This window comes from Ochotona princeps, chromosome 16 (genome assembly GCF_030435755.1).
Source record: "Ochotona princeps isolate mOchPri1 chromosome 16, mOchPri1.hap1, whole genome shotgun sequence".
NCBI lineage: Eukaryota > Metazoa > Chordata > Mammalia > Lagomorpha > Ochotonidae > Ochotona > Ochotona princeps.
This window is the reverse complement of record NC_080847.1, coordinates 22,217,441-22,237,528: the sequence shown is the minus strand read 5'-3', so window position 1 is coordinate 22,237,528 and position 20,088 is coordinate 22,217,441. Positions and strand designations below refer to the sequence as shown.

The following is a 20,088-nucleotide window of genomic DNA, read 5'->3' as shown; positions in this document are numbered from 1 at the left end:
TGTATATATGTATTTTTAAGGATAATTACTGTATAGTAGGTGACACTGCCCCCTGGGATGTTTGCATCCCATATTAGAGTGCAGGTTCGAACCCCAGCTCCTGTGCTCGCTTCTGCAGCACATATACTAAAATTGGAACGATACAGAGAAGATTAGCATGGCCCCTGCGCAAGGATGACACGTAAATTCGTGAAGCGAACCCCAGCTTCTCTCCCTATCCCAGCTTCCTGCTAATGCACACCCTGGGAGACAACACATGCTGGCCCAAGTACTTGGGTCTGTGCTACTCCCATGGGAGACCCAGATGGAATTCCTGGCTTCTGACTTCTGCCTGGCCCAGTCCTGGCTATTGCAAGTGACTATTGCAGATATGTGGAGGAGTGAACCAGCAGATAGAATCTCTCTCACACACGTACTCTCTCACCTTTCAAGTGGAGAAAAATCCAGATGGCATGTTAGAGGCTTACATGACAAGGATAGGTTTTCCTTTTGCAAATAATCCTGTGGTTGTCTTGGGTCTTCTCTTCATCACATCCAGTCTCAGTGGTCAAAATTGTCCCATCTTGTGAAGCTACCTCCTCAGGCAGTAATTTCCAGGTTCTTGGAGTAGGGGTGAAAACAGGGGCAAGCAAGCCCAGAGTGTCACATTTCCTCCAGAAGCCCAGTAGCCAAATGAATCCCCCAGTGCTGGGAAGTTAGAGGGAACATATGGATAGTCACTGGGCAAGAACTATCTCTGCTAGCAGGTGGAGGTGAGGTGCGGAGACCTCAGTGTATGGACAGGTTAGAAAGAAGAGACTTAAGACACACAGAAACAAGTAAGAGATGGGAAAGTGAATTCAGGAAGAGGCAGTGGTGCTTAACCACCAACGTGCAGGCCAATTTTTGCCAAGCAGAAGGAAAGGCACAGGTGAGGTCTGGTAGCCCAGTTCATAGCCATCTCAGGTCACATGCCCTTGTGACCCACGCTGGCGGTGATGTGGAATGAGCAGGTTGGTAGTGTAGGAATGCTGAGATGGAAGTCACAAGCCTTCTATTTGCTAATCAAATCTCCCCCTTTCTGGGGAAGCATCTTCCTCATCTGGGACTTAAGGGGTTGGGAAGCTCATAAAAATATGGTTATGGAGTTTTTTGTTAAATTTATGGTAATGTCATATCATTCCCAAGTGGCTTCATGCCTGGAGAGGCACTGGCCCCTACTTCATAAAAGATGCCAACAACAGGGAGGGACTCCCCTATTCCCAGCAGACCACAGCTGGAGGGGCTGCGTAGGTGCCTGTCTCTCTTCTCCAACCCTCCTCCTTGGGGGTAATCTCCTGGCCCACTGCCCATTGCCCACAGATGTGGGACAACCCATGCACATGTGTATATATGTGTTCACTTTCTCATCTTTTAAATAATATTTGTAATAACTTTTTATACCTTATATGTTAGAATGCCTGTCTGGGTGCAAGACAAGAGCCTGGGATGAAATTTCCATTCCCAGGCCATATCAGTGGGACTTCTGAGCACCACCAGGTCAGGGAGCAAAGGTAAAGGACACAGGTGACGTGTTCTCCAGAGATGGGACCACCCAAGCAAGAAAAATGGAAGAACAGGCATGAGGGACACAGAGAGGGTGGAAAAAGCAAGTGGAAGTGTGGGGTGAACACGTGACGTAGCCTGGTATACCCACATCCCACATCAGTGTCTGGGTTTGAGTCTCTGCTCTGCTTCCAATGCAGCATCCTGTTAATGTACACCCCGGGAGGCAACAGGTGATGGCACAAGTGCTTAGGTTCCTGCCACCATTGAGACCTACATGGAGTTCCTGGATTCTCTGGCTTCATCCTGGGCCAGCCTTGGCCATTGTGGACCGCTGTGGAGGGAAGCTGCAGATAGGAGCTCACTCTTGTTCTCTTGCTCTCTCCTTATTTTTTTTTTTAAAGTATGTGAGATGCCTGCAAGCTGGATGGAGCAGCGGAAATGAGCTCAAGTGTTGAGAAGACTTGCCCAGCTGGTGGCATGAGGGAAGACTGTGCATGGGCATGGGCAAAAAGGACATGGAGAAGAGCAAGGGTGAGTGTGGCCAGAGCATGTGCACATTTCACAGTTGACTGTTCTGGAGGAGGCAAATGACTCTATGGAGGCCACCTTTTGGCCACAAGCTCCAGGACGGCAGTGACTGGGATGAATCTTTTGGTTTCTGGGCAGCAGAGTTCCGAGAACCTCAAGGGAGGGCCCGAGGTGGCTGCAGGGTACTCAGGTGGGTGGCTGTGGATGACCAGGTGCAGGAGTGCTGTGACATCTCAGCTGTTCCAAAGGCTGAGTGACCACACATCCACTCCATCTTTGCAGCCTGTAACCCAGCACCACAAGGCTTAGCTTAAAGTATTGTCTTCAAAAAGTTCATGAAAAATGGAATTTAAAAATGCATTTATTGGGCCCAGCAACGGTAGCCTAGCAGCTAAAGTCCTTACCTTACATGCACCTGGGATCCCATGTGGACACTGGTTCGTGTCTGGATGGCCCTTCTTCCCATCCAGCTCCCTGATTGTGGCCTGGGAAAACAGTCGAGGATGGCCCAGAACCTTGGGACCCTGCGCCTATGTAGGGGACCTGGAAGAAGCTTCTGGGCTCCTGACTTCGGATCAGCTCAGCTCTGGCCATTGTGGCTGCTTGGGGAGTAGTGAATCAGCAGATGGAAGATCTTTCTCTCTGCCTCTCCTCCTTTATATATCTGCCTTTCCAATAAAAATAAATACATCTTTAAAAATGCACTTATTTGGTTTAAGAATAAGGTTTTAAATCCACATAGATATTTAAAATTTTTTTGTAATATGAACTTTATGAAGAGTGTCTCATAGGCACTCAATATTTGTCAAGTGAGTGAATAGATGAGTCACGACGAGGTCATCCAGTGGGCAGTGGAAGCAGAGCAGAGATAAGAGGCAGGTAAGCAGAGCTGAGCACATGAGCATGAGTGTGAGCTGCAAGCAGGAGCCGGCTGGGCAAGGCAGGAAGAGAGGCTGGGAGCCAGACACATCTGCAGGTCAGAATGCACAACCTGGAGGCCGAAGGGGTGTGGGTAACAAGGATCGGCATGCCGCCTATAGGGAGGTACCGTAGGCTCCTTCCCAGAAGGCAGGTGAGGATGGTTTGCCAGTGGCTTCAGAGTAGCAGGGACTGGAGTCTGCTCATAAACAGCCAGCCATCAGGATGAATTCCTACACATAAGATGGTTGTGGGCCCGGGGCAGGACAGGACAGGCTGAGTTGAGCAGGTCTGAGCTGAGCAGGTCAGAGCTGAGCAGGTCAGAGATAAGAGACCTGGAGGAAGGAATGGAGATGTTTGCATAAGCTAGAAAAGACAGGAGGAAGGGAGAGAGGGTTGAATGGGAGGGCTGAGCAGGCAGAACTGCATTCCTGGAGGAGGCTGCTGAGTATGGTCCATCTAACCAAGATGTTGCCCTCGTGGCTAGTTCTCTGGTCATGTGTGTCTTGGCCTTTGCTCTAGATGCTGAGCTGGTGGGATGGATGCACTTGTCTACTTGTTGTTTGCTCTGGGTAACCAGAACCAGCCAGCTGGGGACAGCCACAAACCTAGAATGGCACACAGGGACACCTTAGACGGGAGCAAAACATTTCCAAGTCAGGAGCCGCCACCAGCGCCGCACCCCCACCTCCAGGATACTTACGTCTTGCACAGAAAATGGCAAGGATTCTATGGTATGAGGACAGCCATGATATTGGGGTGTCTCCCTCTGAGGAAAGGCTGGGGAACAGCATCAGACAGCACCAAGAAGCCCCAGTTGCTTTGCATTTGCTGTTATTGGGATGGAAGGCATCACATGAACCCACAGTTCTGTTCTAATGCATGTGATTCAGTGGAATTCGCGCATGCTCCATTGTTGGGCAACCACCACCACCACTAGTCCCAGACATTTTCATCACCCCCACAGGATATCTTGAGTAAATGAAGCAATCCCAGACCATCCCTAATTTGTTTTCCATCTGTGTGGATTTGCCTATTCTGGAAGTTTCAAATAGGTGGAGAAAATAGCCTTTTGTGTCTGGCTGCTTGCACCTAGCCCAGTGGTCATTTTGTTGTTGTTGTGATATTTTTATTTTAAATTTTTGAATTTTGTGGCACAATTTCATATAGACTGTAGCCCAGTGGTCTTAAGGATCATCTATGCTGTTGCGTGTATCAGTATTCCTTTTCCCTGTGTGGTTGAATATGTTGCATGATGGGGACAGAGCACATGCTGTTTACCCCCTCTTTGGTGGTCAGACACTTGAACCACTTCCACTTTCAGGACTATTGTGAATAATGCTGCAGTGAACACACCTGTGCCAGCTTTAGCTTAAACTCCTGTTTTCTGTTCTTTTGATCTATACCTAGGCATGGAATTGCTAGGCCATGTGATAATTCTATGTTTAACTTGTCCAAGAACACTGAGTCCTTATGTAAACTTCATCAGGACTGAGTTTAAATATGCATCACACACGTTTGCTATCTCCCATTGCAACACACACACTTTAAATTTTCTATTAAAAAATCTATGTAGGGGCAGGTGTTGGGGTGCAGTGGGTTCAGCTTCTTAAGATGCTGACATCCCATACTGAAACACCAATTCTAGTCCTGGCTACTCTATTTCTGATACAGCTTCCTGATAATACAGCCTGGAAGGCAGCAGAGGATGGCTCGAGTTCCTGTGACCCACATGGGAGATCCAAATGAAGTTTTGGGTCCTGGCTTTGACCTGGCCCAACCCTGGGGCTGCTGTATGGATTTGGGGATATGAGTGAATCAGTGTATGAATGGAAGATCTGTGTGTGTGTGTGTCTGTCTGTCTGAGAGAGAGAGAGAGAGAGACTGGTTCTCAAGCAGATGAAAATAATTTTTAAAGAAATGCATGTGGCGGGCCCGGCGCAATAGCATAGTGGTTAAAGTCCTCGCCTTGCACTCCTGGGATCTCCTATGGGTGCCAGTTCTAATCCCGACAGCCCCACTTCCCATCCAGCTCCCTGCTTGTGGCCTGGGAGAGCAGTCAAGGATGGCCCAAAGCTTTGTAACCCTACACCGGGCATGGGAGATCCAGAAGAAGCTCCTGGCTCCTGGCTTCAGATTGGCTCAGCTTCAGCCGTTGCGGCCTCTTGGGGAGTGAATCATCAGATGGAAGATCTTCCTCTCTGTCTCTCCTCCTCTCTGTATATCCACCTTTCCAATAAAAATAAATAAATCTTTTTTTTAAACAAAGAAATGCATGTGGCAAGCACTTTAATAGACAAGTAGCACAATCGTGATGTCACAGGGAAGCCGTTGTCACAGTGCTCAAAGGCTGAGAACCACTGTCTGAGATACCACCTCTGAGATTAAGCTGAAACACTTCCCAGTCACTGGACATGATGTAAGATTTGCTTTAGAACTGCTTCTGGTAAGGGAAGCAAGCTGCCTGTGGTTGAGTGTGGGCAGGCAGTACAAGGGGATGGACTTCATGTGGATGGAACAGCAGTTTTCCCTGCTATGCCACAATGCCAGTTCTTCCTTTTTAAATCGAGGCATAATGCAAATGCACAAAGATGCATAAATCTTCAGTCTTGACAAGCACCTCTGCCTGTGTCACCCCCACCTCTGTTACGACAGAACATTACGACACCCCAGGAATCTCCTTCAGGCCCAATGGTGAGCTTATAAAAATTCAACGCTGGCTCCCTGGGGACAGAACAGCTTTGATTTACAGTGCCTGTTGGTCTCACAGGAATAAATCCTCCTCCTCCCCAAAGCCAATTGCAAGCTACCTATGTGATGTCAATAAAAGCAAAACTGGGAAAGGACTCACAATCCACGTCTATGAGCCAGTGTGAGCTGGCTTTGGCTGCCATGCCCCTCCCAGGCCACCTGGTCCCCACGCCACCACTCACCTTTTTCCTGTCACTGGAGGAGCAGGGTCAGAAAAGCACTCATTTTTCTGACCCTGGAGTTTCCTATGAATAGAAGCAGACGATATCTGCACACTAGCCTTATCTTATTCTTTCACTGCCCATGGCTGTGAGAAGAATCCTGTTGTCGTGTGTACCCACAGCTGTTTCCTTTTATTCTATTGAGTAGTATTCTGATCTATAGGAACACGAGGAATTGTTCTGCCAGTTTCTTGTGTACAGATATGTGAACCATTCCCGGGGTCTGGTGCTGTTGGATTACATTCCTGTACCCATGTAGGTTTTTCTTCTCTTTGGGATGAATCCTTGCTATAAGGTAAGGCATGTTTATCAGAAACTCCAAAACAAACTGCATGGGGAGGGGGATGCCTTATCGGAACTGCGCCCAGCCACAGACAAACTACCTGCTGCTCAGTGTCCTTGGCCCTCTCCAGAGGTGCTGAGGGTGCCTTGAGTGACTTGATCATAGAGTCAGGCTGAGGGAATCACTGGAAGACAATAATTGCAGTTCTCTAGATACCAATGGCTAACACTGATGAGCCACTTACTAAATATCTGGGTTTGTCCCAAAAGCTTTAACAACGTACCACCCTTCCAGCCTTACACCCTTTAGACAACTCTATGAAACAGAGTATGATAGTTATTTTATAGGTGAGGGAAATTCAATACAGAGAGGGGCAGAAATTTGCCTAAGACCACATAGCTGGCAAGTGGCAGAAGCTGTGAGTTTAAAAACAGTTTAAACTCTGAACTCCACCTGCTCCGTATACACATCTGTAGACAAAGTCCCCAGAACTCCATTGGGCTGGGATTATTTCAATTCAAATCTTTCCCAGACTTCAAACTTTAGCTCCAATTCTACTCCTTCCCTCAGGTTTTCTTTGACTCATCCTCCTCTCCCAAATACTTAAAGACTTTATGATTGTCTTGTTATCACCACCATGATATTTGTAGGTTACTGTAAGCAGGGTTTTACCACGCTTATCTTTGTATTTTTGGCACATTTGTTGGCTAACATTTAAGATTTTTCTAACTCTTATCTCAAGAGGCATAGCTCAAACCTATGGACACTGGGTGGTCTTTTCCTTAGAAAAGAAAACATCCGACTTACTCTCTTGCAACTGAGTGGGAATGGATAAGCCACCTTCAGGCCCCTAAGGCTTGTCACTCCAGGCTGAGGAAAGAGTGCTACCAGCACACTACCTAATTTTCCAGTAAAGCCATTATCTGCTGTCTGCCTGCTTCCTCCAAGGCCTCTGCTAATTTTGTCTGATCTTGTCCCATTAGACAACTTCTAGGTAGTAACAAGACTGCCAGATTGGGTCTGGCACGATGGCTCATCAGGCTAACCTAGCATCCCATATGGGCATTGATTTGTGCCCTGGCTGCTTTACTTCCCATCCAGCTCCCTGCTATGGCCTGGGGAAGCAGCAGAGGATGGCCCAAAGCCTTGGGACCCTGAATCCATGTGGAAGACCTGGAAGAAGCTCCTGGCTCCTGGCTTCAGATCCATTCAGCTCCAGCCGTTGAAGCCATTTGGGGAGTCTCTTTGTTCTCATTTGTTTCTGTAAATCTGCACTTCCAATAAAAATAAATAATTCTTTTTTCAAAAGAAAAAAAAGATTGCCAGATCACACTCAGTCATTCTCTCCTGGCCTAATGAAAAAATACATAATGTGGTGGGAGGGGGAAGGAGCCAGGGGAGGTCTGGTGCCAAATGGAAATAGAGGTCTTCTGTTTAAAAATGGACTAAGAGGGCCCGATGGCAGTGTGGCCTAGTGACTAAGGTCCTCGCCTTGAACGAGCTGGGATCCCATATGGTCGCCGGTTCTAATCCTGGCAGCTCCACTTCCTCTCTATCTCTCCTCCTCTCTGTATATCTGACTTTGTAATAAAAATAAAATAAATCTTATAAAAAAATGGACCAAGAATTTTAAGATGGTAACAGGAGAGCATTAAACCAAACAGGGAGCCCCATTTAAGGGCACAAGTTCCATGCCCATGAAGCCAGCCTTAAAGGAACCTACCCCCTTCACAACAAAAACAACAACCAATCACAGGAAGCTGTGCACAAGGACACATCATTCTTAAAGCTCTCACTCTCCTTTCTCTTTTTAAAAATTGAAAGGCAGCAAGATAAACAACTCTCATCTGCACCTGTCAGGGGTGACCAATGCCAAGGTTAAGAACCATAAACTCAATCCAGGTCTCCCATGTGAATGACAGAGAATCAACCACTTGAGTCATTGCTCAAAAACTATCAAGAACATCGCTACAGAAAACTGGAATCAGGAGTACAGCTGGGACTTGGACCCAGAAACTCTACACTGGGATGCAAGTGTCTTAACCACTGTGCCACACACCCACCTCAACCTCCTTGCTTTTTTTTTTTTTATTTATTTTTATTACAAAGTCAGATATACAGAGAAGAGGAGAGACAGAGAGGAAGATCTTCCGTCCGGTGATTCATTCCCCAAGTGCTGTGCCGATCCAGAGCCAGGAGCCAGGAACCTCCTCCAGATCTCCCACATGAGCGCAGGATCCCAAAGCATTGTTTTCCCAGGCCACAAGCAGGGAGCTGGTGTCAACCTCCCTTCTTAATCAAAACCAGCTGAGGAGGACTGCAGCTGTGTTCTGAGCTATAGCAAGGCCCACAGAGAGGGGGTGGATTATGTCCTCTAGAAAGTGCTGACGTTCTGACCCTAGTGCCTGTGCCTGGGTAATTTGGAACTAGGCTCTCTGCAGGTGATCAAGTTACAATGACGTCACCAGGGTGGCAACTGGTGTCCTTCTAAAAAGGGGAACAGAGACAGACACAATGAGGGAAGATGACATGAAACACACACACACAAATACCATGTGAGGAAATGGGAAGCCAGAGATTGGGAGGATGTATCCAGCCATCAAGGAACGCCAAGGGCTGCCCAGCAACAAGCCCCAGATGCTGAGCCAATTCTGTCACAGTCCTCTGAAGGAATCAACACCACTTAACACCTTGCTCTCAAGTTTCTAGCTTCCAGAGCCCAGAGACAGCAAACTTCTGTCACTTCAGCCACCTGTTTGTTGGGGCAACCCCAGCCAACCAACATGTGTCCTTCCAAACCCCATCCATGGCAGGTTCTTTCTGCTACCCTCCAGCACTGCATAAACTTCACACCTGGAAAAGCAAGTGTCCCAACAGGATTGGAACAAGGATAGGGCCACAGCAATATCAGCTTGATAGTTCCCCCGCACCCTCCACCCCCAATTGAGAGCGAGAGGGAGGTGCTAAAGAGAGAGGCGTTTATGGTCACATTTTAGCAACCTGTTCCCTAATTTAGTGCATATAAAGTGGTCCCTCTCCCAGTATCTCCCAGTGTAAGCCAGGGTGTGGCCCGCTTGTCCTAGTCTGGGTAATGGTCCGCTTTCAAGGGGTGTCAACATCAAGTTTACAAGTGAATTTGCAACAGGTGCCAGGATGCCCCCTATGCTTTCTGCTGAAGAGAACAAGCACCCTGCAGCTCCCGGGCAGAGAGGTGTTCTCCAAGAATCCCAGCAGCGATTGTGTGGGCCAAAGCCAGCTAGGATAGCAAGGTAGCCTCTCTAGGACAGGCTCTGAGGCCTCGCGGGAAGGGTGCTAGGGGTCAAAAAGGGCGGGGTGTTGCTTTGTGAGGAAACAATTTGTAAATACTGTCAAACTGGGAGTTGGCTAGGACAGACCAGCCTGCCCCGCCTCCACTCCTCTGGCCTCTTAAGCAACCCAAGCTGGGGAGCCCCTCGCCTCCTGAGGGCCGAGCCCCACCGCGGGCGCAGCGCACCACAACATGGCCGCCGAATCCAGGCTCTCAGGCAGACGAGACCCGGGGTGACGCAACGGCCTCCAGTTGCATCAGCCGCGCCCGCGGGCTTGGCCCGCCCCGCTGCCACCCGGATCTGGACGCCGATTGGGCCACGTTGGGCAGTGACCACCGCCTCAGCCAATGGACGGTGGCCACAGAAGATTCTGTCCGCAGAGCCCGGGCGCGGGGTGCCTATAAAAGGCACCTGCGGCGGGGGCGCGCGGCCCGGAGACTTGAACAGTCGTTGCGGAGCTTGCGGGCGCGATACCGCCTACCTGTCCCCTGGGAGCACCGCCGAGCCCATTGCTCCGCTGCCATGGAGCCCGAGCCCGAGCCGGAGCCTGTCACGCTGCTGGTGAAGAGCCCTAACCAGCGTCACCGCGACTTGGAGCTGAGCGGAGACCGCGGCTGGAGCGTCGGCCAGCTCAAGGCCCACCTGAGCCGGGTCTACCCCGAGCGCCCGGTGAGAGGGGCCCCGCCTCCCCCTTTCTGGTAGCCTCTCGCCCAGCCACGGCTGGACCCCGCCCGCCCGGGCGCTTTCCCGTGGTGGGGGTGCTGTGGCCGCCCGCTGCTCTGGTCTCCGCCGCGGGCGCCCCTCTCTTTGCCCAAGAGCTGTCACCTGCAGCTTCTGGGCTGTCATCACCCCACCTTTCTGATGGGCCGCCGGCTTGTTCGCTCCCTTGGCGTCTCCCACGTCCCCAAACACTCCAGGGCTGTCACTTTCTTGCCCCACCTTCCCAGGCCTGCCTGGCTCCCCCAACTGGAGCCAAGCCGCTGGAAATAGCCGTTTGACCTTGGTTGGACTATGGTCTTCTTTTTCCCCCCCAAAATGACCGAGGCCAGGAAGTGCCTGCGCCCTCTGTATCTGTGCCGTGCCCTGGTCTTCCTGCGGGGGGCATCATAGGAAGGGGACGGTGTAGGTGCCAGCTGGGGTCCAGAGAGGCCCAGGGAGGTGCCCAGGCACTGTGTGCGCGTGAGGTCCCACGCCCAGGAGTCGACGACGTGGCTCTTCCCTCCCGGCCCACCTTCCGGGCCAGCCCGCGCACGGCTCCTCCCTGTCATCCACGGAGTCCCCGACTCGGTTGACCGCAAAAAGTACAGGCAAGAGCCCATGCTGAGAGCGATTGAGAAGGGCACCGGCCGAGGGAGTCTCACAGATGTCTGTTTTCCCCCATTTGGGGAGACTTCTTTGCTTTGTTTTTGTTGACGCATCTGTCAACATCACTAGCGCCGCCCTCTCGCTTGCTCCCCATCACGTGATGGTAGGCCACCCGCTGGACCTTCCTGTATTTACCCTGTGCTCGGATGTTACGTAAGCCTCAGCAGTGTTCTTGGCTGTCCACAGCTGTGGAACCCTCCGGCCGACCCGGCAGGTCACCCAAGGCAGGACAAGGTCCAGAGGCAAGAGGGCCAGCCTGTGGGACTGGGTGTCCTCCGTGCGTCTCTGGCTCTGATGATGGAGAATGTAGAAATGGACTTTCTTCCCACTTGTCCTTTAAAATTTACTGTGGCCCTCTGGAATGTCACCGAAACCGAGGATGGCCCAGTTCCTGGGAGTGTGGCTGGTCGGGGCACAGATGGGCCAAGCAGCAGGTGCGGTGGCACCTCACATCGGCAGCTAGAGGCGGTATTGCGGCAGGTGCTCCTGGAGGACTCCTTGGATGAGGAATGGCACTCCTGTTGAGTCTGAGCACCCAGGATTGTGAATAAAAAGCCTCTCACTTATGAAAATTTGTATCCAGAAATTGTTAAAGCATGCTCACCATTTCTATTTTGTCGTGTAAAATAATATGAGAATCCCTACCTTTATAATAGTCACTTCTTAAGCCAGCTCTTTAAAACATATTTTTATTGGAAAGTCAGAGAGACAGATTCCCATCTGCTGATTTGCTTTCCAGATGGCCGCAACAGTCAAAGCTGGGCCAGGCCCAGACAAGGAGCTCTATCCGGGTGTTCTGTGTGGGTGACGGGTGCCCAAACACTTGGGCCGCCTTCCACTGCTTTAACCTGGTGCATTACTGGAGAGCTGGATTGGAAATGAAGCAGCTCTCTCGAACAAGCGCCACCACCCATATAGGATACCAATGTTGCAGGCTGTGCCACAATACCAGTTCCCTTCAGTAAGTTTTTTTTTTTTATTTTTAAATGAAGGTTTATTGACAACCCATGGCCTAGTATTTGTTTTTTTTTTTTTTAAAGATTTTTTATTATTATTGGAAAGCCGGATATACAGAGAGGAGGAGAGACAGAGAGGAAGATCTTCCATCCGTTGTTTCACTCCCCAAGTGAGCCACAACAGGCCGGTGTGCCGATCCAAAGCCGGGAATCAGCAACCTCTTCCGGGTCTCCCACGCGGGTGCAGGGTCCCAAAACCTTGGGCCGTCCTCGACTGCTTTCCCAGGCCACAAGCAGGGAGCTGGATGGGAAGTGGAACTGCCGGGATTAGAACCGGCGCCCATATGGGATCCCGGGGCTTTCAAGGCGAGGACTTTAGCCGCTAGGCCACGCCGCCGGGCCCAGCAGTAAGTTTTTTTTGTGTGTGTGTGAAGTTAGATCTTTAAAAAGGATGAGAAACAGTTCAACTCCACAAGCAGCTGTAGTTTTGAAACCTTTTTTGATGGTTCAACTTTTAAATGAAATTCAAGACTCCACGTAATAATAATATTCACAAATGCATGTATATATAGCATTTCCCTCTCCGATCAGTCAGAACAGTAATGAACACAGAATCCAGTGGACTCCCGTGGTTTAAACTCTGGAAAGTTCCGATGCCTTTAACTAAGAAGCTGCAGTGTCTCCTGTGTTATTTGCAACAGCTGGCTTTATCATCTTGGGCTGTTAAGGCAAGAGCTGCTTCATTAGAAATCTTGCATTATTGTGACGAGAGTAGATTAGCAAGTTGGTGATAGGCAGTGGACTGACCGGCACATATTATTTGAAACCACTATTTTTAAGTGCAGTTAAGTGGAGTTAAATTTTTTTAAAGGGCCAACTGCATGGAGCGCGTGGAGTCCCTCACTGCTTTGTTGAAGAGAGGGTTGGAATCTTGCTTGTTTAGCAGCAGGTGACCTTGGCCGGGCCGGTTTCTCAGACTTTCTCCTCTAAAGCAGGGGTACGAAGTCACACCGTGTGTTCTGTAACATGTCCCCTCCATACCATCTCCGCTCTAACTCGCATTTGTACATTGAGAAGTCCTCTTGGGGGGGCTCCCATGTAGAACTGCTTCCTCTTACTTGGGGCAGGCGGGGAGCATGCTGTGTGGTTTGGAGAAGGCCGACTTCAGCTGTACTATAATCCTCTGATATCAAGCCTCCTTTTTGAAGTTTGTGGCTTTGGGAGTCCCACATCAAATGTGACGGGAGACCATTTCCTGGGGTAGAAAGGACGTCACGGATGCTGTGGGCTGGAGACAATTTCTCATCCTAAATGTATTTGCATGTTTGAGATCAGTTTTAACTTGAGCAGTTCCTCTGTAAACGTTTTGAGCGTGGACCCTTCTCCCATGCTGCTGGGGAGGCTGACCATGTGGTTGTGTGCTGGGGCCCCAAGGAGGGCAGTGCTGACCACTGTCCTGTGTTCTCTCCATGACCAGTGTCCCGAGGACCAGAGGCTCATCTATTCCGGGAAGCTCTTGCTGGATCACCAGTGTCTCAGGGACCTACTCCCAAAGGTGCGTCTTCATACCGTAAGCGTGGGATGCTCTCAGGGCACCAGCCCAGCCGAGCACCATCCTAAAGCACCTCCTCATGCTTTTAGCAGGAAAAGCGGCATGTTCTGCACCTGGTGTGCAACGTGAAGAGCCCTGCAAAGATGCCGGAAGCCAGCGCAAAGGTAAGTCCACCTCGTCACAGACAGGCCTCCCTCATGATTCCTCTCTTCTCAACTCTAAAGGGCAGAGTGAGGAAACTTGCAAAGGACTTTGAAAAGAGTTTTGGTAGCCTTTGTACTGTGTTATATTGAGTTTCTTTCCCTAGGAAGTATCAGGAATTAGAAACTATGTGCTGAGAGCACTGGCCAGTTGCCCCAGACAGTCTGCTGGTGCGACGGGGTAAGTGTGCAGTTCCACACTGCACTCCGCTGCCCTGTGGCTTGCTCTCCAGCTCACTGAGCCTGCAAGGCCCTGGGAAATGGATGCTGTAAAAATTTTGCCCTCAGGTGTCTTCTAGGGAACCATTAGTAAGATAAAGCATAAAAAATCTGGCTACATTTCCATTGAAAATTCTCGTGACTGTGCTTGAATAGAAAACGGCCACAGTCTCCGTGACATTGCCTCTAATGATGATGTTGTTTGCCTGTCCGAAGCATGTATTTTTCGTTTCACAATGTTGGTTTGCGTATATAATATTGATATGCTAATGTGACAGAACACTCAACATTTGTGCTCCACTTGTGTTTCCTAAGACTTAGAAATTCACTGTAGGACATTCCCTTTTATTCTGTTTTCTGGTACATTGTGTTTAGAAGTCTTCCTGGTCAAATTTAGCTTCTTGATTTAGTAAGTTCAGCACCCTCATATATAGAACATCAGATAGTCAATACATCTCATGTGTAAAGCATGATCAGGGAGTGTTCTCAGCAATGACAATCTCACCGGGAGACTTCAGTGAGACTACAGTATGACTATTCTAAGGGAAAAAATTATTGCATTGTAATTATTTCTCCATTTGTTTAAATCATGTTGAACACATTGTGGATACCACCTCTGATGGTCAGGTTGTGAGGTGGGGCTGAGACCGCTATGTTCACAGCCATGCAATTGCAGGGAGTTGCATCATGTCCGTTGTTCTGATGGCCCCACTCCACTTATTTAGGTTGCTGACTCCACAGAGCAGCCCAGTGGTCCGACACAGGGCCAGTATCCTGGAGATTCTGCAGGTGATGGTTTAAGGCAAAGAGAAGGTCTTCGGAACCTTTCTCCCTCCACATGGGAGAGCATCTCCAGGTGAGTGCCCGGTCAAGAACTGGATTTGGGTAGCCTGCTCAGTGTCACTTTGTGGCACAGGATGTGTCTGCATGCATATAGCCAGAGAACTTTAAAACGTGTAGTTTTTGCCTTATGAAGGGTTTCACCTCAGTTGTTCTGCATACTCAGCTGTGTGGGGCATCTGAAAAAGCAGACAGCACCTGTTTGGAGAACGTAGGCATTTGATCCGGCCCCGTGGCTGTGCTTCCTGTTCTAACACCCATGTGGTTGCCCTCGTGCTAGGACGTGCTGCTGCAGCAATCAGCTGCCATGAGTATCACGCAGCTGCTTGGCTGTGTGCTGTATCCTGGGTTATGAACACCAAGGGACTGCTGAGGCGTGTGCTGCCAAGGGTGGTGTTAGTGATGCCTAGAAAAGAGGTGGTTGCTATTTCTTGAAAGATGTATTTGTGTATGTGAAAGGCAAAGAGGGAGGGAGAGAGATCTTCCCACCTACTGGTTTACTCCCCAGATGGCTGCAAAGGCTCAGGATGGGCCACAAGCCTGGTACCCCACACTGGTTGGCCACAAGGCCAGCCCTTATGTCTGTAGGATAGTTAGAGCTTTTCTGTAGGTCAGCGAGCCTCCTGCCCTGAGGTTCTAGTTTTCCTGCACTCAGGATATCTTATGAAGAAAGTACTTGGGGGGGAAACTATTGTTGACTACAAGCTGAAATTCTTTCATTCTCTAGTTTTCCCTTCTCCTCATAGTTTTTATCCTCAATTTGTGAGAAAGCCTTGTCTTTGAGGAATCAGATTTGCTTTTCTTAATGAGAATTTGAAATTACACAGAAGTAGAGAGAATTACATAAAGACCTATGTAACCATCTCCCCAGCCCAGTAAGCAAAGCGTTTGCAACTTGCTCCTTTCTCTTTTCTTCCTGGTGGATTAAAAGTCATCCCTAGACATCATGTCACTACATCCACTGATACTTTAGTATGTAACTGTAAAAACCTTTTAGGTCTCTTACACATTTACAGTGCCATCATGATTAGCTCTGACAAAATTTATAAAGGACTTCATCTGATTTTTCAAGCACTACAGCTTTTTTTTTTTAATGATTAAAAAGTATCCTACCAAGACCCATCTCTTTTGGAATACTGTTTTAGAAATACCCTGGGTGTGGAGTTCGGTTAAGGCTATCTGCAGACAAATCAGACACCTGGTTGGATAGAAAGTCTTGGAACAGTTTCCTTAATGTGAGAATCAAGGCTCATCCCCGATGACTTGAGTTTTACCAGATTTACACCCATTGGTTTCACTGGAAGTGGGTTTATTGAGCAGCCAGCGCACGCTAAGACCAGTGGACCTGCAGGAGAGACCACACAACCTGCTCCTGATCTCCCTGACTGTTCAAAGTTCATCTCGTGAAAAGACTGCGGGGGTGGGGAGGGTTGCCACTGGGCAGGAAACACAAAGACCAAGAGTGCCACTTCCCCTGCCCTTCTCAGTGGAGGCTGTAGCACCCGGCTAGCAAGGCCCGAGTTTGACACAGAACCCATTCTCAAATACGTCCCTGCTGCTAGCCCAGTGGCCACGTGCAAATCTCTCATCCTCTCTCAGCTGGACTCAGGCTCCCTTCTGTAAAATAGCAGTGGAATCCTTCCCAGTATATTGTCAGGGATCCAGTGACCACTGCAGGATAGCAAGTAGTCAGTAAGTAAGCCCAAGGGATGACAGGTGCACACAAACTGCCCCAGTGCAGGTCTGCTGGGAAGCCAGGGCTCTTTCAGGAAAGACTGGGAGAAGCGTGGTGAGCTGTGGCGTTAGGCCTGTGTGACTGTACATCCGCACACACCAGCCCAGCCACCGCCCCCAGTTGATGGCATGCTGAGCACCTGGTGCTGGGAGAGGGACCTGGCTTTCCTGTGGGCCCTGGACCGTGGCAGAGGGCCTTGTCTGTCAGCACTTTCTGAGCTGCATGAACACAGCCCTCTTCCATGTGGCCACCGGGAAGCCCGGGCATTTGTCCCTTTGCTTTGGATTCCTGACTGAAATTAAACTTGGTTCTTGGTGATGCAGACTCAGCCAACTCAAAATGAGCTGTTTGTGTTTGAAATCTGTGTGTAGGCCTGAAGCGATGCAGCAGGCCTTCCAAGGCCTGGCACCTGGCTTCTCTGGCTACACGACCTATGGGTGGCTGCAGCTGTCCTGGTTCCAGCAGATCTACGCCCGGCAGTACTACATGCAATAGTGAGTCCTCCCTGCTCTCCCAGGAACATGGGAGCCCCCACGTGCGATCTCTGTGAAGTTCAGAAAGGAAGCATGAGTATATTTTCACCAGTTTCTGCAGAGCCCGGCTATGTCTGGTTCTGTGGGTGGAGGAGACTCTGTGCCTGACAGCTGCTGCCTCACTTCTGAATTGCTGTAGGAGTATGTGTATGTCACATGGCTCAATGCCTTCATTTAGAGAGTTCTTTCCCATTTGTGCTATCTGTAAAGTTTTGGGAGACTTTTAATTTGCTGTTGCACTGTGATTTAAGTGGCCTTCATGTTTAGTTCCACGTGAAATTTACTAGTCGCTTCTCTCAGAAAATACATTTGTAGGTAGAGTGTTAGTAAAGAATTGCTTCACTGAGAAAACTCGACTGTGTGTGGACTTATTTATAGTTATTAGTAGTAAAAAAAAAAAAGACTGGTGTAAATAAGGTTGTGAGAACCAGTTTTCATGGTGCTTTCCACTCAGTGCTGTCTCCCTCTTATTTTTATTTTAGTTTAGCTGCCAGTGCTGCGTCAGGAGCCTTTGTCCCATCACCAAGCACACAAGAGATACCTGTGGTTTCTGCACCTGCTCCAGCCCCTATTCACAACCAGTTTCCAGCTGAAAACCAGCCAGCCAATCAGAATGCAGCTCCTCAAGTGGTAGTTAATCCTGGAGCCAATCAGAATTTGCGAATGAATGCACAAGGTGGCCCTATTGTGGAAGAAGACGATGAAATAAACCGAGACTGGTTGGATTGGACCTATTCAGCAGCGACATTTTCTGTCTTTCTCAGTATCCTCTACTTCTACTCCTCGCTGAGCAGATTCCTCATGGTCATGGGGGCCACCGTTGTCATGTACCTGTAAGAAAGAGTTTCTCATGTCTTTTTGCCCATGAGTACAAGTTACACCATATCGTGACTCAAATAAGTAGAGATTTTGCTCTTTTCTGAGCAGTCTCGGTCCTAGTCACAGGAAATGCGTTTAAATAGCATGACATTCTGGCCCCGCGAGTGCCTTCCGTGTCCTGCGTTTCTGAGCAGGCTGCTGCCGTGGCTGGAGGAAGGGGCTGGAGGTGTGAGCACAGACCTGGCTGCACCGTAGCTAAGGCAGACTTCCATATGCTTCCTTTGAAGGCATCACGTTGGGTGGTTTCCGTTTAGACAAAGACCGGTCCAGAACTTCCCGAATGATGGTCTTCCTCAAGATGTGAATCAGGACCCCAACAACAACTTACAGGTACGGAGCTGCCTAGGGGGCCCGGGGCGGGAGGAGCTGAACCCGATGTGCCAGGCGTAGGACCTCTCACGTCAGCTGTCCAGCCTGTGGAAAACCCTTTGATGAGGCTCAGTATTTTGTGGTTTCTTCCAGTGTGTTCTTAGAACAGCGGCTAGTTTTGAAATGGTGAAGGTATTGTGAACCCCCACGAGGTATTTCTGTCAGGTGGCAGTTAGCAGTTTTTTGTGTATGTAAATGATGTTTTAAAGCTCACTATTGTGAGTGTTCAGTGGTCTGTTACTGTGTGCTGTGCTAGCGAAACTGCTGCAGTTAGGGCTGTGGAGTAGGGCTCGGGAGACTGGGCCCTGGAAGAGCACGCCACAGCCTGGATCTCCTGGAAGAAGAACGGTTCATGCTGGATTCTAAAGGATCATGTTTCACAATATTTTGGATGAAGTATCTCCTTAGCCTGGTTTTGCAACCCTGGATTTCCATTTCTGACTGCCTCAAGAGGCAGAATATTCGTAGTTACTAGGTAGTTCCTTTCTAGCTAATTCATGTGCTCTGGCACTTTCTGCCAGGACATCTAAAAACTATGAAGCCATCAGTAGCACAGGAATGCTGTGCAGGTGGCAGGGAGCCTGCTGCCAGGGTCCTGCTGCCTGCCTGCCTGCCCGGCCACCCTTACCTAATGCCTTGTGGTAGCCATCGAGCCCTAACTGCTTCTCCTTGTGTCATTACCTACAGGAAAGGGCTGATCTGGACAGTGAAGACGCCAACCACCTCGCCCCAGGCAGGGACATGCTCCGAGACGAGCAGACCAGCCCTTCCTTCATGAGCACAGCCTGGCTCGTCTTCAAGACTTTCTTTGCCTCGCTTCTTCCCGAGGGCCCCCCGGCCATAGCCAACTGATGGCATTCCTTTGCACTCTCGCCGCTGGAGGCGGTGCCAGGCATGGACTTGGATCATCTCACTCCAGCTAGATCTCACCTGGACAGGATAAAGGCACAGATTTCCCAGAACCCCACAAGGGTGATGGTATGCTTTTGTGATGATGCAAAAGCAGAGAGTAAGGCGTAAAGCCCTGATACAAATGGATGAACAAAGAATGCCTAGGGTTTCCATGTCCGTGTTCCGAAGAGCTTTACTGTACACTGTATGTAGTTTGCTAGGCATTGTAAGTAGGAGGCATCAGGTGTCGCATGCTTGTGCCTGAGGAACTTCTCCAGATGTGTGCGTGTCTGCATGTATGTTTGTACATAGAAGTCTTAGATGCAGAAATGGTTCTGCTGGTACGATTTGATTCCTGTTGGAATGTTTCAATTACACTAAGTGTACTACTTTATATAATCAGTGAATTTGCTAGACATGTTTTAGCAGGACTTTTCTAGGAAAGACTTATGTATAATTGCTTTTTAAAATGCAGTGCTTTACTTTCAACCCAGGGGAGCTTGGCTGAGGTGGAGACCTTTGCCGGGCTTTCTGTTCAATAAAGTTTTACTATGAATGATCCTAGCAGAGGCTCCCGCTGGCCCGGCAGTCTCCTTTGTGTGCGTTGTCACTGGCTGGTCAGCAGTGGGCTTGCTGATTTCACCTCAGGGTTTCTCCTTAGGAAGGACTGTACCACTGAAAGATGATGAGGGAGGCCATGAAAGTTGTCACTGACTAAGGACAGACCCGGGGCGGCCCCCTCTTTGCTGATCTAAACATTACTGGCTTACATAGAAACCCATCAAGGTCAAGTTCCCCAAATGAAAAGTAGTGGGATTTAGAATCTTCTATGTTTGCAGTTCTGCAATTTTACCACTTAGATGTTGCACTTTTGTAAACTGACTGGCTTTTATTTTATTATGCTAAGTATGAACTTCGAGGGGTTTTTTTTATTCTTGTGGTATGTGCTGGCATTTTCTTTAAGATTCATTTATTTGAAAGTATCATAGAGAAGAGAAAAGAGAAATCTTCCA

The 20,088-nt window shown here is 49.2% G+C and overlaps 1 protein-coding gene and 1 non-coding gene across 3 annotated transcripts; both read left to right on the top strand.

Moving 5' to 3' along the window:
* Positions 1-102: 102 nt before the first annotated feature.
* LOC118757738 (U6 spliceosomal RNA) lies at positions 103-209 on the top strand. Its single transcript, XR_004995345.2, has one exon. It is a non-coding gene; the product is annotated as a U6 spliceosomal RNA (small nuclear RNA).
* Positions 210-9,631: 9,422 nt separating this feature from the next.
* HERPUD1 (homocysteine inducible ER protein with ubiquitin like domain 1) lies at positions 9,632-19,639 on the top strand. 2 transcript variants are annotated; one of them, XM_004583876.3, is made up of 8 exons: positions 9,632-10,205; positions 13,335-13,412; positions 13,502-13,573; positions 14,554-14,684; positions 16,775-16,897; positions 17,419-17,769; positions 18,043-18,145; positions 18,872-19,639. In XM_004583876.3, exons 1-8 carry the CDS (start codon positions 10,059-10,061, stop codon positions 19,034-19,036), a joined length of 1,170 nt encoding a protein of 389 aa, XP_004583933.2. In that variant the 5' UTR covers positions 9,632-10,058; the 3' UTR covers positions 19,037-19,639. The 2 variants fall into 2 exon arrangements, with proteins under 2 accessions (XP_004583933.2, XP_004583932.2); XM_004583875.3 differs by having other exon boundaries at positions 9,633-10,205; positions 13,499-13,573.
* Positions 19,640-20,088: the final 449 nt, after the last annotated feature.